The sequence below is a fragment of the Varroa destructor genome, unplaced genomic scaffold (genome assembly GCF_002443255.2).
Source record: "Varroa destructor unplaced genomic scaffold, Vdes_3.0 BEIS01000004.1, whole genome shotgun sequence".
NCBI classification, from domain to species: domain Eukaryota; kingdom Metazoa; phylum Arthropoda; class Arachnida; order Mesostigmata; family Varroidae; genus Varroa; species Varroa destructor.
Genome location: NW_019211457.1, coordinates 44612617 through 44626611, shown reverse-complemented (window position 1 = coordinate 44626611; position 13995 = coordinate 44612617). Strand labels below are relative to the sequence as shown.

At 42.6% G+C, this 13995-nt stretch overlaps 1 protein-coding gene across 6 annotated transcripts in view; it reads right to left on the bottom strand.

The window, feature by feature from the left end:
• LOC111250258 (tetratricopeptide repeat protein 39B-like) overlaps positions 1-13995 on the bottom strand; it is a 164128-nt gene that overhangs the window by 38166 nt on the left and 111967 nt on the right. For all 6 annotated transcript variants that reach the window (XM_022805179.2, XM_086987471.1, XM_086987472.1 and 3 more), the window contains one exon: positions 68-240. In XM_022805179.2, the coding sequence (XP_022660914.1) occupies positions 68-240 (173 nt within the window). The remainder of the gene's footprint in view (positions 1-67; positions 241-13995) is intronic.

Here is a 13995-nt window from a genome sequence, read left to right as displayed (position 1 = left end):
TAATCGAGCAGATTAACATGAGCATCGACTTCATTTCTGGCTGACATCGGTCCCATCTTGAACTTACTTCGGCCGCATTTTGTCCATCGCGGCGGTGAATTGATTTGTCAGGAGCAAGTGAAGACCCTCACAGGTCTCATCAGCAGCATCGGCAATAATGGAACTACCTGGTGGGTTTTCATCCTTCGAGCCCATACTCGACAAATCAGACTCCTTGCTCCCAACAACACCGTCGAGGGCCTGAAATAGGACGAAAGGAATCAATTTTAATCACTTCAAGTGACCTGTTTTAGCGGATGCAAAAATTTTGTCAGTCAAAAATGCTTACTACAGTAGACAAATCACCGAAAAAAAGCAAAAAACATTTGCTGTGTTGCCAGCCAGGAAATTAACTGCAAAACTATCAAATTATACTAATTGCAAACTTCAGTCAATAAAAATCTACGATCGTAAGCTCAATATTTAGAGATAGTGTAATAAAGAAAAGATTATTGATAGTATCATTATAATGAAAATCATAGTCAGTTATACTGCTTATTGGCTCTAGTGCGTAACCGTTACTGAAAAATGGGTTATTTGTCATGTGACGCTCTGCGGGATGTCACTCAAAGTAGGCAGAGGTGTAGTTTAACAATGGTCATACAGAACAGGTAGGGCACCTTTAATTAAGTTGGTCTCATTTTTTTGTCATTTGGTTCACATAAAAAGAATTTTCTTTAATGGTCAGACTCTATTAGCTTCTGTGAGGTGGGGGGGGGGGGGGGGGGGGATGGATGAGCAAAGACAAGTCAGAGGTCATTAAGACCCGCAGCCTCGGGAGCACGAATCAAAGGGGGTAGGGGGACAAATTTTTGAGAGCTCCGAATGTAGTCCAGGTTCGTGTGATCGCTCAGGTTTTCAGATGTTCCAGCACTACCGCACTGCTGTCGCTGTCATGTCAGATCGTCTTGCATGGCAATTGCAGAAGCAGCTACAAGAAATCGATAGCTTCACTCACATCTGCTTACTCAACTTGCTAACCACTGAATAGTGAAATTACTTTGTTCTCTGTTAATCCTCTTCTACTTTTGTTGGCCCCTGGGCGATCCCTTGATTTTTCGTTGCACCAACTCCATAAAAGTTCATGAAAGTTTGCTAGTTCCCTACAGACAGACTTCCTGAGGTATACTTGTTAGCGCCATCGGTCGAACAAAAATCAGATAGGGCGAGCTCCGGGCGAGGTTGGGAGCTATACCTTACCGACAATTTCGCTAGCCTTCTAAGTCTTCCTCAATTGAGGCTTAGCGTTTAACTCAGCACGGACTCAGTGGAAAATTGATGCAAGTAACTACGAGATATTCACAATGTAAGTGATTTGCCAAAGCAAAAAAGAAGGGCTGAAAGCATGGGTCGTCGACAACACACCTTTCGTCGTATCTATTCGATTGCTCACATATAACGGTTCCTAGTGCCTGCTCATTTTACGCGTCACCACGATATCCATTTTATTGCCCACGCTCTTATCGAGTAGAAATCGTAAAACACATTTTCCGTTTGAGCCTTCGTAAGGCCTCTGCTTATTTGCATACTTAAGAGAAAGAAGGTAAGATAAATACATTCGAGCTAATACAATGGGGTATGTACTTAACCAATGGCAACGACTGTTGTCTGTCGACAGTCCGTTCCCTACCTTGTCTAGCTGGTGTCGTCAGAAACTTGAGCGCGCCTGCCCAGTTTAAGCTTAGACGTGGTGTTCTCGCTTGCGTTTCTATCGGAACACGTAGGAAGTGGCGAGCAAATCCATTGTCCCTGCCCGTACTCGCTCGATACTAATATAATCACACCGTTTACTTAGCGAATTTACGAACAATGGAGAAGATTAAACTAGAAATACTAACCGAACAGAGGTTTGATATTGAACAACACCGGATTCAACAGACGCGGCACCAGCAGCTCAAAATGGTCCTAGACCCAGTAGAATTGATAAAAGTGAAAGGGAATAGTAATCCTTCGTTGTATGCCTTCGTACATCCCTACAGCATACCCCAAGAGAGCGACGGATCACGAGAGGGACAGTTTGCGACCCAATAGAGAAATCTGCGCAATTTAGAAATTGGTTCGCAGCGAAGTATTGGCTGACTGGGGTCAGTGACCGCACCCCCGTTTCCCCGACAGGGGGAGTGACTTGCTGCGTTGTTGTCGATGAGCCAGAGTCGTCCGCTTTAGACACTTCTTCTGCTCTTCACCTCTTGTTCAGAAAGTAAGACAACCTGAATTGGAGAGGTGAGTTTTTTTTTACCTCATTCCTACTGACATTTCTGTTTCGAGAAACAAAACATTTCATTATTTCCAGGTAGCAGTCGCTTGGAACCCTACATATCTAATAGGTCCCTTAGCTTGCCTTATGTAGCTATGTTAGGATCTAGTTGTGGCTATTTCTTGGGACACTAGTCGTAAGTGCGCTAGCATTGGTCACTGAACTATGGGATGGCTAGTTCGTACGTTGCGATACATGCATAGAATCGCCAATAAAACTACTAATATTCTTACTGTTTTGTTAATTTGATTTGGCAGTCTGAAATGGATTCATGCCTACGATGAATAATTTCGAATTGCGTTCAAAGTAATATCTTGCTCTGTTCAACCTGCGGTGGCCTACGACAATTATCAGAAGCTCAAATCACACAAGGTTGGCCACCACCTAAGAACAACATACATAACATAAAGGAACAAACAATGAAAGGAAATACTTATCCGATGCCCACGTGTTTCTACATAGCCCGGGAGTGGCTAAGAACCTAACATAGAGATATCCTTTGCCGAGAACGAATTATCGTTTGTTACTACGTCTCAATCAATCCACAGGTAGATGTACTTGATTTACTTGTCTAAAGCCTAATTAAGCTAACAGTTCTTGCTTGAGGCGAGTTTGCTGCCGGTGGCTGTCTCTTAAGTGGCAACGTTGGACAATCATATTTTTGGAATATGAATGAGGATTTTATCACTGACGATCGCAACATGCGCTAGAGAACAAGCAGAACTTAGAAACAATGTAAGTGTTTCTTAGATTTTTTTTTTTAGAATTTGAAGAATCTCTTGAAGGTCTTATGCGCAACGCTACTGTCTTTCGCCATCCATTATCGGATTGGGTATTTTAACCTTGTTTTGTTGGGTTATCCTTGAGTCAAACCGTGTCATAAAAGATAGCTACGAAAGGCGTCAACAAAGAAGGAACGAAGATTAAGCTGTCCTGTAATGCTCAAGTTCGTATGGTTGATTTAGTTACAGCTTATGAGGACGTTGAAAGAAGGAGGCTGGAAATATTTTCATATAAAGGACTCGGTTGATACAGAAGACAAAAAAAAAGCCAGTTTTGCTGTAATGCGGCTCATGTCGTTTAGACAAATGTTCAAGTACATTGCCTTGTTAGCAGACCAGACCTATACCAGTCGTGCAGAGGGACAAGCCCGTTTGTGATGCATTTCCCCTTTAGCAACTCAAGTAAACAATACCTCTACTGTTCTGTAGGTGAGTGTGCAGCAAGAATACGTCTACATAAATATCTACTTGAGGTCTATATTTTTACTGTTTCCTGAACGATTGTTTGCTTTTCTTTCACGTAATCCAGCTCTCTTCGCGCACTGATTGCGAATCAAACTGTAAACGGGCACCCGAGGAAAAATTCGGTGCGGACATTAGCGATAAAAAGACGCCCCCTTCATATGAGACACTGGCAATGCCACTTCTCGGTAGGCTGTCGTTCACTGCCTCAGCCAGGTCTTCCATTGTTCATGGCAGACATTCTAATTGATGTCGAGAAAGTGGCAATAGTCACCTGACTGCTAGACATCCTATTCTAGTTTTCTGTATGCGGCTTCGTGGCCGAAATGCCCCCAAAAGGTGTAAAAAGTAGCAAAGCGAAATTGAGAAGGCTGTCGGAACGTTCTCGCTAGTCGAACGATGTTTTGCAAGCTATCCAAGTATAGGTACGCCCGCCTGCCTTTCGTGCCCCCCAACCTCACGATTTCTTTCCTAACTTCAGTGTCTCATAAGATTTCTCCCCGGTGTATGCATGTGTCCAGAATTTTTTTCAGTAGAGATTTCAGTTCGAGGTGATATAGATATATTAAGGATCCGGCAAAAATAAACAATGCAGTCCTTAATTGTATTTGGCCATATGTTGTTCTTTAGCACGCGTCCTGACGCGTACTGAACACAAGCTGAGGTGGCACTTATTACTGACAGACAGTCGTGCCCCGCTTTGCCTGTTTGGCAGCGGGAAGATCAGAAATTACGTCGACGTCAACTGAAAGACGAATATAGCGTGTATTGCATATAGAAGTGTCTACGGCGACCTTAGATATAGCCAACAAATCTGCAGAGTCTTATCCAAAGGTACACGTTACTGATATACTGGCGCTCAAATATTCTGACACACGTAAAATGACATGCCGGGGCACCGATCAATCGAACTCAGCAGTGTTTCTCTTATATTAAACAATAATTATCAGCGAATTCACAATCGAGAATTACCAACGAATCAGTATTTACGTATGATTGTCTATTTGGTGCTATTCTGATCTGCGACATATTTTTACATGGGTATATGTATATAACTTTTCCTATTCATACGTTATTTACTCGACCGTAATTATAATGGTTTATATGAGCTAACCGTATATATACATCAAGGAGTAGCCTCTCTCATTTGGTCATACACTGCACGTGTTATTCAGGCAGTTAAATATATGATCTAATAGAAAATACGAATAGAGTAAAATATAATGAAGTTTTGTATTGTGACAGCATTATAGTGCACCTAAGTGTAAGTTACGCTAACATTTTCGTTGGACATCAACACGCACATATACGCGAACGGGGCAATTGCGGTGAAGATAAAATATCGGATTTGAATTGTAGGGATCTCTGTGGTCAGCTACACTAGATATCCAAGCACACAGACGCCACTGAGCGAGCTTGGACTTAGAAGCACTATCAGAAATCATCCATTGTCACCGAGCGCGAATGTCAGACGAATTGGTTCGGTACACGATAACTGACTGGGCAGTATCAAATCAGTTGGTTAGGTAACGTTTTAATCAATAATACTGGACAATAGCAGTTTAAAGCCTCGTTCCACTACTATCTATCGAAAGCTAGTGAGTAAAACCTACCTGGAAACCAGCACAAGTAAGGCTCACAGTAAGGTTCACGAGGCAGATAAAGCACAAGGAAGAACCTATTCAATTCATCGTTACAGCCACTCGCAAAATATTAGCCGTCTTCGAATGTTGATACCTGTTGTATAGGACACGGCATCATTTGAGTGAACTCTATGTGTCATTTCGTCAGTTCTACTTGTTGGGTCGTTGGCCGTCGGTGGAGAATCGCCGTTACCACCTTCACTAAAATTACCGTCAGGTAAACGGCTGCCCTCAAACAATTAAGAGGCTCATTTGGTTTTCTACCATTATTCTCTTATCCACGTTGGCACTCAAGCGTGACAGCTCGTTATTTGGATGATGATCCATGTGTTGAATTTGTTAGCCGTTTAGCCTTCAACATAGCGACCACCGCAATTCTGACGGACCACTCGTTTGACATGGGGATGGTCCATAATTTACAGGTAGATTTATCCCCTTATACACCTTACAGTATAGAACGCGATTTGTCTTAAGACTATCGATAAGACCAACTTCAATCTCGGCTTCAAATAGACAGTCAGCGAACACCTACGTTTGGCCCGAACCAAACGTATGAAAAAATCATAGATGATCAAAGTGAATTATAGGCCGACAATAGTGAAAGTCGATCTCATCGGTAATACGTATATACCGTGAGGTGCAAACGACTTCGCAATATAGCCTCTGCGAGAACCATTTGACGGGACGCCACTCCAAAACATCTATCCCAATGCGTCAATAGAAGATTCTTATAACTGCTTTTTCTTTTTATCAATCAATAAGGTAAACGCATTAAAGCAGTTAGGAATACGTGTAATCCCGTGAATACGTGCAAGAATACGTGTACGGAATACATGTAAGACCCAAGGGTCTGAACAGCTCGAACGGGTAGCGGTGAAATGCCCTTGGCTACAACCTACAAATACAGTAGTGTGTCGGGGCAAAGAACTTAATGGACGAGTTGATAAGATTGCCATCGCGCAAGGCGTTGTTGCGCGATGGCAACCTTATTGTCTAAACAATAACCTTACCGCCACCTATAACCTACAAGATTTTTTCAACTAAGCGCTATACATTAGCGAGTAGTCATTCGTGTTGACAATTGCTTTGTAATTATGTTTAGTTGTCCAGCTGGTATGTTCTCGATAAATGATACGGTCTCTTATGTTGCATTGTCCCCCCCTGCTTAGAGGGCAGGAAAGTTATACCGAAGAACCAAGATGGGTTTCAGGGGAGTACCCGACAGAGACAGTATGCAGTGTTCTGATGGCGAATATTGAAAAAGCACTTTACAGTACAACCAGCCCCCCCCCCCCCCTGTACGCGATGGCTGTTGATATCCAGCCCCAGTCCAACTCTACACGCAGAGACCTGGTTCTTGGCGTATATGAATGCATCATGAATAATGCTCGGGTCTGCTGGATGCAATCGTACAGAAGAATAATAAAGGCATTGCTAAATAAAGCATAAATATGATGAAGTTCTTCTTTTTGTCAAACAATTGGCCTGGCCGTAGGTGATAGTTTGAGCCGCCTTCTGTTTCTAATTCTACGTTACACAAAATTCTACACAGAATAAAAAGCCAAAGGAACCTCTTGTAAGTTATGCTCTACGTAGATCAGCGAGTAATTTACAGTTTCGAAGGATTTCAAATGCAATAGGCTTTGGTTAGGCTCCATATGGCAGTAAGAGAACTACATTCAGCTACGATCAACCTGGATAAGACGGAGGAAGTAAAATGCAGGAGAAGGGGCAGGACCACAGCTGACAATACACTGTGTATCGCCGGATCTCTTCTTCAATGCGCTAACTGATTGCCATATCTCGGGTTATTCGTTTGCTGTAATGGTCACAGCCTCAACTTGCACATCATAAAAAGATGCAGAAAAGCGTGGGCCACGTTATTGTGCAGTAACGACCTTACGTCGCATTTCTCCAATGATAACCCTTCGCCTATTTTATAAAGCAACGCCGGCAGCGGCTTACGGTGTAAATATAATTTGGGAGAACCTTACAGTAGACAATCTTGGGCTGCTCAATCGAATGAAGACCTTTCGCTTGAAGTACGCTCTAGGTCTTCATTGTATAGTTTGAAACCAACTCATTTACTCTTTATCTATAGCCTGCTGCTCAATGATAATCTGAAGTCTTGTTTGAGGCTCTCGGCCGCTGACATCTTGTTTGCTCGGGTCAGCAGGTAAAGAAAAAGTTCGTTGAACTAGACAGTATATTTCCCAGCACGGAACTGATTAGAAACAATGGTTAGAAGGGATGGAAAGGGGCAAACTACCAGGTATCCACACGTTTTGCGATTCATAGTTCCCACCACAAATTATATCCAGGTGAACTCTTCCATGGCCCTAGCGCAAAATGTATTTGTGATGAATGCGAGGAAAACTGATTAATATCACAGAGGCTACTGCCCTTTGGCAATCTCACTCGGGGGCTTCGTACTCTGATGCTATAGCAGGCTATTCCGTGAACTTCTATTTACTTTGAACTTGTTATCATCATGGGAATGAATGATCATCGATCCTGCGATATACGTGTATATATGTATTGTTGTTGCGTATTTCTATGCAAACATTGTTGATTATGTGTCATCAAAAATGTTTGTTTTAATGTTATTTTATTGCACTGTAGTTTAATTAACAATGATATTGATATTCATTGCGACAATTGATTGGGGTGAGCATGACAAATCGGTCGAGTCAGAGCCAATATGATAAACAATGGCCGCCGCTCCAGCTAACAGCGCCGCGACATTTGTGCAGAACAGTCGCGCACACATTCACAATAACAAGACAAATAGCGACGGTTGTTACAGCGAAAAAAAAGCCGCGACCGCTAGTAAAGCTGTCGCTGCTGTCCCAGAAAAATTATTGAGCCAAGAAACGCCAGGGGGTATCTTGCTTTGTCTTTCTCTATTGTTTCATTCCGGTTCTCTAGGGAAAGGACAATTCGTTCGTCCCGCCATCTAGAAGGGTCATTCTACTGACGAGCCTACATTGCGAATTCTTGTTTTACCCCAAGGGCTGAGGAGCGCAACACTCGCGAATAAATAGATAGTTGTAGAGCGAAGACAACCTCCATTGCTACATAAGCCAACAGATCAGCTTTCTCGGCAGCAGAATCGGTCGCTCCCTGATTGTAGTGGTCCATAGATGGTGACTGTTGGCGTGTTCGCACGCTGCCGGCATTTGGCTTGTCTGCAGTTAGATAGCTTTGATTGTGGTTCGACGACGCAACGGATAGCTTCAAGGTTGCCGACTGCGCCATCACTGTCCACTTTGTACCCTTTACATGCTAGCATACTCCCAATTTTCGTACTGATCCTTATGAGGTCTCTAGTGGTAGCAGTCATTGTGCGGTGGGTGTGGCAATCACAATTTAGACTGGATGCTTTGGTTCCTATTTGTTCTCGGCCTTCACTGTTTCCTCCTTGTGCACCCCTTGATATGCTACGGTATTCTATGATACTATAATACGCCGTGCCAGCAGATTTCACCCTTTTTGGCCTTCACCCTACGGTTCTCGCAGCTATAACGATGGGTAGCGGTGGTTGCGCCCGTTGCCGGGCGCTTCCCTTCTCGTTCCCGTGTCTGCCTCGCTCAGATTGTTATAGCGATGGTAAGACGTTGTTGTCTTTGTCGTTATCGTGCCAGATGTCGTCGTAGAACGATATAATGGAGACAAAAGGACCACAGGCGGCAGTTCGAAATCTGCCAGTGCCCACTGGATCTAATCACGGCCTCGCTATCGTCCAGTTTCCAAGCACTGCTACCCCCTGAACGATCTCCATGATATTTGAAACCAATTTAGCTGGTTTCGCTGCGCTATCCGCGATGCGCAACGTCGAACTCGTACCCGACCCGCGGCAGCGTCAAACACTATATGGGACATCAACACTTATTAGAATGAATGCAGCTCTCTGCGTCCCTTATGTGACTTTAACCAGCGTCTTCGATGTTGCTTAACCTGCGTTGCATTTCGCTTAATGTTCTTCTGCTAATATCTTGGACCCAACAATGCAGACGACGTCGGCCGCTTTAATAGTAATACTAAAAATGCTTAGACTGAACGATACTTCGAATATTGGCTACAGTCGAGGCGCATTATTTAGAAAAGAGACGGAAATACACTGGTCGGTCGACTGTTTGTTGCTAACGATGAACTTATTATGATTTAAGTTGACCACTGCCCAGGTAGTCTACCGACTCTTCTCCGTTTACGTAGGCGAATGCTTTACCTGCTGTAGACAAGACAGATATAATATGGTTTGGCATTACAACAACCCGTAGAATTAGTTTCGAACATCTGCATTTCCAATATTACTTGATCTTAGCGTTCGCTTTTGACGGCGTCCTATAACAGTACTAGTAAAGGTCCCTGTAACCTTTGAACTGTAATTGCTACTGGTTTCTCTGATTGTAGATTAAATAATAAGGCCACGGCGAAACAACCTGTTGGAATAGTTAGTCTACTTTAGGCGAATTTTTGCTGTAGAGAGAATTTTTTTTACAATTACCCTATCGAAAGAATAAAAGCTCAACTTTGTAAGCCTGTGTTGTATGAAAAGTAAAATATATTAGTATTTCTATTTTTAGCTACGTAAATAAAGAACGAAAAAGAAATCACTCTTTATCCTATAGTTGGCTATTTAGAAAACCGTTTTTCTTTTGAACGTTTTAAAAGTAATAAAGGTCAATTTCGTCGTCGAAATTGCGTCTAAACTTTAATTCGGCCGTTCCCTTAAACAGGTCCAGCCGACATGTTTATCTGAGTAGGTCTACGGGATCCTTTCTTTAGTCTAGCTATTCTACTGCCTGCAGAATTGGGTATCGGAGTGTTTCACGGTTGTTCATCATGCTTTCCTTATAGACTTCGGTCGACACGTTGAGCTTTTTGGGGACCAACGATCTTAGATTACCGTTGCGACCCAACACTCGCTACCTCTTGTCCAGCGCTTTCAATCTCGATATGATAATGGACTCCATCCATCCCGTGGAATACAACAGGTTAAGGGGCTGCGCACGGGAGAAAACGATGGTCTGTGTGTCGTCTTCGATTTTCGGCACACTGGATAATGTCCATGGGGATGGTGAGCTAAGCTAAAGTTAGAATTAAGTGACAAAAAAAGAACGCACGTTAGCGGCCCGAACAATGGGGATTATTTTGCGATCTGTACATGTGTAGAGAAGTATAGTCAATTGATGCACAGTAAACGAGCTACTAGTGGATATCAGATCTCTATAAAATTTTGCAAAATGTGTATATATAAATTTATGAAGGTCATCCCAAGACACTGGGGCCAGTTACTCAAGTTTATTTAGAATATTATTTTACTGAATGTATGAAGAATATATTTAGCTGTACATTCGCAAGACTTTTGGAAAAAGATGACAAATTTAATTTCCCATAGAGCAAAATCCTTGCATCATCACATACTAGCACGTCTTAATGAGTATCTTTGCTGTTGTATGATTGTTTTGCTATATGTACGTCTTGATGAGGACGAAGACTAGACATTGATAGGCTTTTTCTTGCAGGGATATTTTAGAGATAATCCGCCGACATCGAAGACGGAAGGCACAACAGCAAATAAAATTTTTGTTAAAGTGACTTAGTAATCCACAATTATCTATTAGGACCATAACCATTTTGACCACCTATGGTACGAAGAAAAGTTCTGTATTTCACGTAGACTTTTTTGCGAGAATAAAGACTAAAATCTTAATAATTTAAGGTGTGTATACATCTTATTGCGGGTATACCCTGTGTTTGTATATATATTAGATTGTTGCAAGAAATTTGGCTGACTTTGAAATTCAAAGTTCGCGCCGCTAGCAGATGAAATTTTCTAGAACAAAAGCGATTGACTTTTCTCCAGGAGAACTGAGATTAGAAGAAAAACAACTTTTAGCTTTGAAAATCAACACTCAGTGGTCAAAGTTTTGTTCCTCTAATGCTATAGCGCAGCGGAAATTCACCGAAGACTGATGAATGCATTAGGTCAGGAGGCATTCAGTGAAAATGTAGTACATGATATACAACCGTGTAAAGAATAGGGACTGAAGTGTGAAAGTCCGACGAGAAGATGAGCAGATGTCGCGACGTAAAGGATACGAACGCATCGCCACAATCGACGAGACTTTTCGCGTAAACAGAGGTTGAAGTCTGTCGGTCAAAATTAACTTTTCACATGCAACGTCTTACAGATTTATATCTCAAGCGCTAAAAACGTAGAAAATGAGTGAAATATGGGTTCTCAGTGAATCAAGTTTGGGCCAGTGAGAAGTAAGCGTGGTGTATTCTATGTATAGTTTGCGGAATATTAATTAACGATAAACCCGCCTAAATTATCTGCTTGCTATAAGCAAGGCATGATTGAATTTTTACTGCCAGCAAGAGAGAGACCAGGCGAAAGAATGGCGTCGTATTAGAGAGAAACTGAGTTCGATGTTAGTACCTAGGATATATGGTGATGGTAGCACTTGGACATCGAGTTCATTTGCGACAATAATATACTTGTGAAAAAATCAATGCGGCCCGCTATTTTGAATTGCTCAAAAAACTTATAACGAACGTAGGCAGTCAGATTACTTAACGACGATGCAAAATTCCGTCTCTACCTCTCAGTTTCTCAGCAAAGGAATATCCATCGTTGGGAAGCGTATTCTATTATTGATTTGGTTTTAAAAGCTCTGTAAAGGAATGACCTATGAGAAGGCGAATGGTGGATATATCGCTGAATAGAAGCTGCTAGAGCGCCAAGACACAAGTATAAACAATAAAGGACAGGATGGTTCGTATTAAAAGATCATCGTTCTAGCCCAGTTAGTCCAAAAGTTTCAAAGTCCATCGGATTTGCACCGTTCGACTATTTTTTTTCTTTGGAAAATCGACCTGTCTAGTAAAATTTATCCAGATTTATTTATTACATATGTATTCAAAAATACCCAGTGAAAGCTTAATTTTCCAAAAGCCTCGTAGTGGCAGGAGGCAGGCAGTGAAATAGAGGTGTCTTCATCACTATGCAGTTACTATGCATTGCACAGCTAGCTGCCATGGACGCGGTTACTATTGCTGGCAATAGTAAAGCAAAAGCTCACACCTGATTCGCACGTTTCGTTGTTCAATGGGTAAATTGACAGGGTAATGCGAAAGATAGTTCTACGCTCCTTTTGGCTGTTTTTCGTTAAGGGTGTATGGTAATAAGTCCGTGCGCAAAGAGAAGCGAACATGAGGTTCAGTTTAAGGGTTTGACTGATTAAAAGTAGGTCCGAAGGTCGACCTGGAGTAAGTTCCGCAAGAGATAAACTTTTAATGCAGTTTCGAGATTAACACTTTCTACTGATGCGTCGGAAATGAGCGGAGACGACGCTGCAAGACAACGATGGAAGATCTAGGGGAAGAGGTTAGGTCGGCCTGGTCACACAAGGGAACGAAGGTCTTATTGGCTCATAAGCGAGCAAACTCGCCCCCTGTTGTAATACCCCGATGTTAGCTCTCTTGACTGTTGGCTTCAGGTGTAGCAGAGACGCTACCGGCGCCATTATACACATGTTATAAGGAAATGAAGAAAACCAGTCTGCCGGCAGCAAGCAGCAGCGTTCGCCGAACTATCGCAGCAGTCCACAAAGCAGCAATGTTGGATACGAGTCTCGCTACGGTATTGGAGGATGACAGTATGGGCGCGTACTATAAAGAGCAAAACGAGATGAGGAGAACGAACCAACAAGCAAACGCGTCAGCGAGCGAAGGTGTGAAAAAAATGAGAAGATTCACGCGCTGAAGCTGTCGGCAAAAGTAACAACGACGACGAGGACGCAAATGCTTTCGAAAATAACAGCACAATACCTTCGGTCCATTGTTGCAGCCTTTAGAAGAGGAAGTAATTCCGGCACACCCCAAGTAATGGTGTTAGAAGCCTTGTCGTGTGTGCAACCACTTACCGCCATTATTGGCGTGTCGCATGACGAGCTGGACGAATACAGGCTAAGGCATCGGTCGATATCAAACCCCCCCCTTGTACCAAGCTTGCTTATGCGCAAACGCAATGCTAACGAGCCCCCAATCAAAATTGAATACAATACATACTATTGGCGGGCACGATTCTATAGAATTTCATTAGAGATATGTATAACGAAGAGGGAACGCATGAACTCAAGTAGAAATAATGTGGTGCATGTACGTCAATGTTTCGAATAATACAAAATAAAGAAACGCGCAAGAAAGTAGATTTTGCAATCAAATACTTGCTGTCTTTTATCCAAAGAGATCAGCTAGTTGTTATTGGACATCGCTTACGAGCAGCATCGATGACGCCTTTGTCGATTGCAACGTGCCCCTCAAATCAAGTCCCACTGCCCGTAAATACTGGTTGTTATTTATGCATTCAATGGAGCTAGCCTCACTGTGTGGTTACGAAAACATTCAATATCTTTTAGGTAGCACATAGGCCTATATACTAATATACAAGGCAGCTCTGTATTTATGCAGGTATCGCTGAGCCTAGCATTAACGGCCGCCAACACCAGCGACGAGTCAACATTTTTAGTGTTACAGCAACGACTGGATGCATCATTCAACGGTACATTGTCGTCGATCTACGCATAATCCTTCTCCACTACATGCGTCCGAGGACCCCTTGAGACGATGCAAACGTCGAGTAAACGCAGCGCTGAACTGAGCCTTCTACTAGGCCTTTAATTTGTTTACTAAGCAGATCGAGAAAGAACCAGATATATAGAGAGAGAAAGGACGAATATATCTAATTTGTTCTACGCCGTGTTAAATCATCTTGACGCCAAGCTATCGAATATTTCGGTCC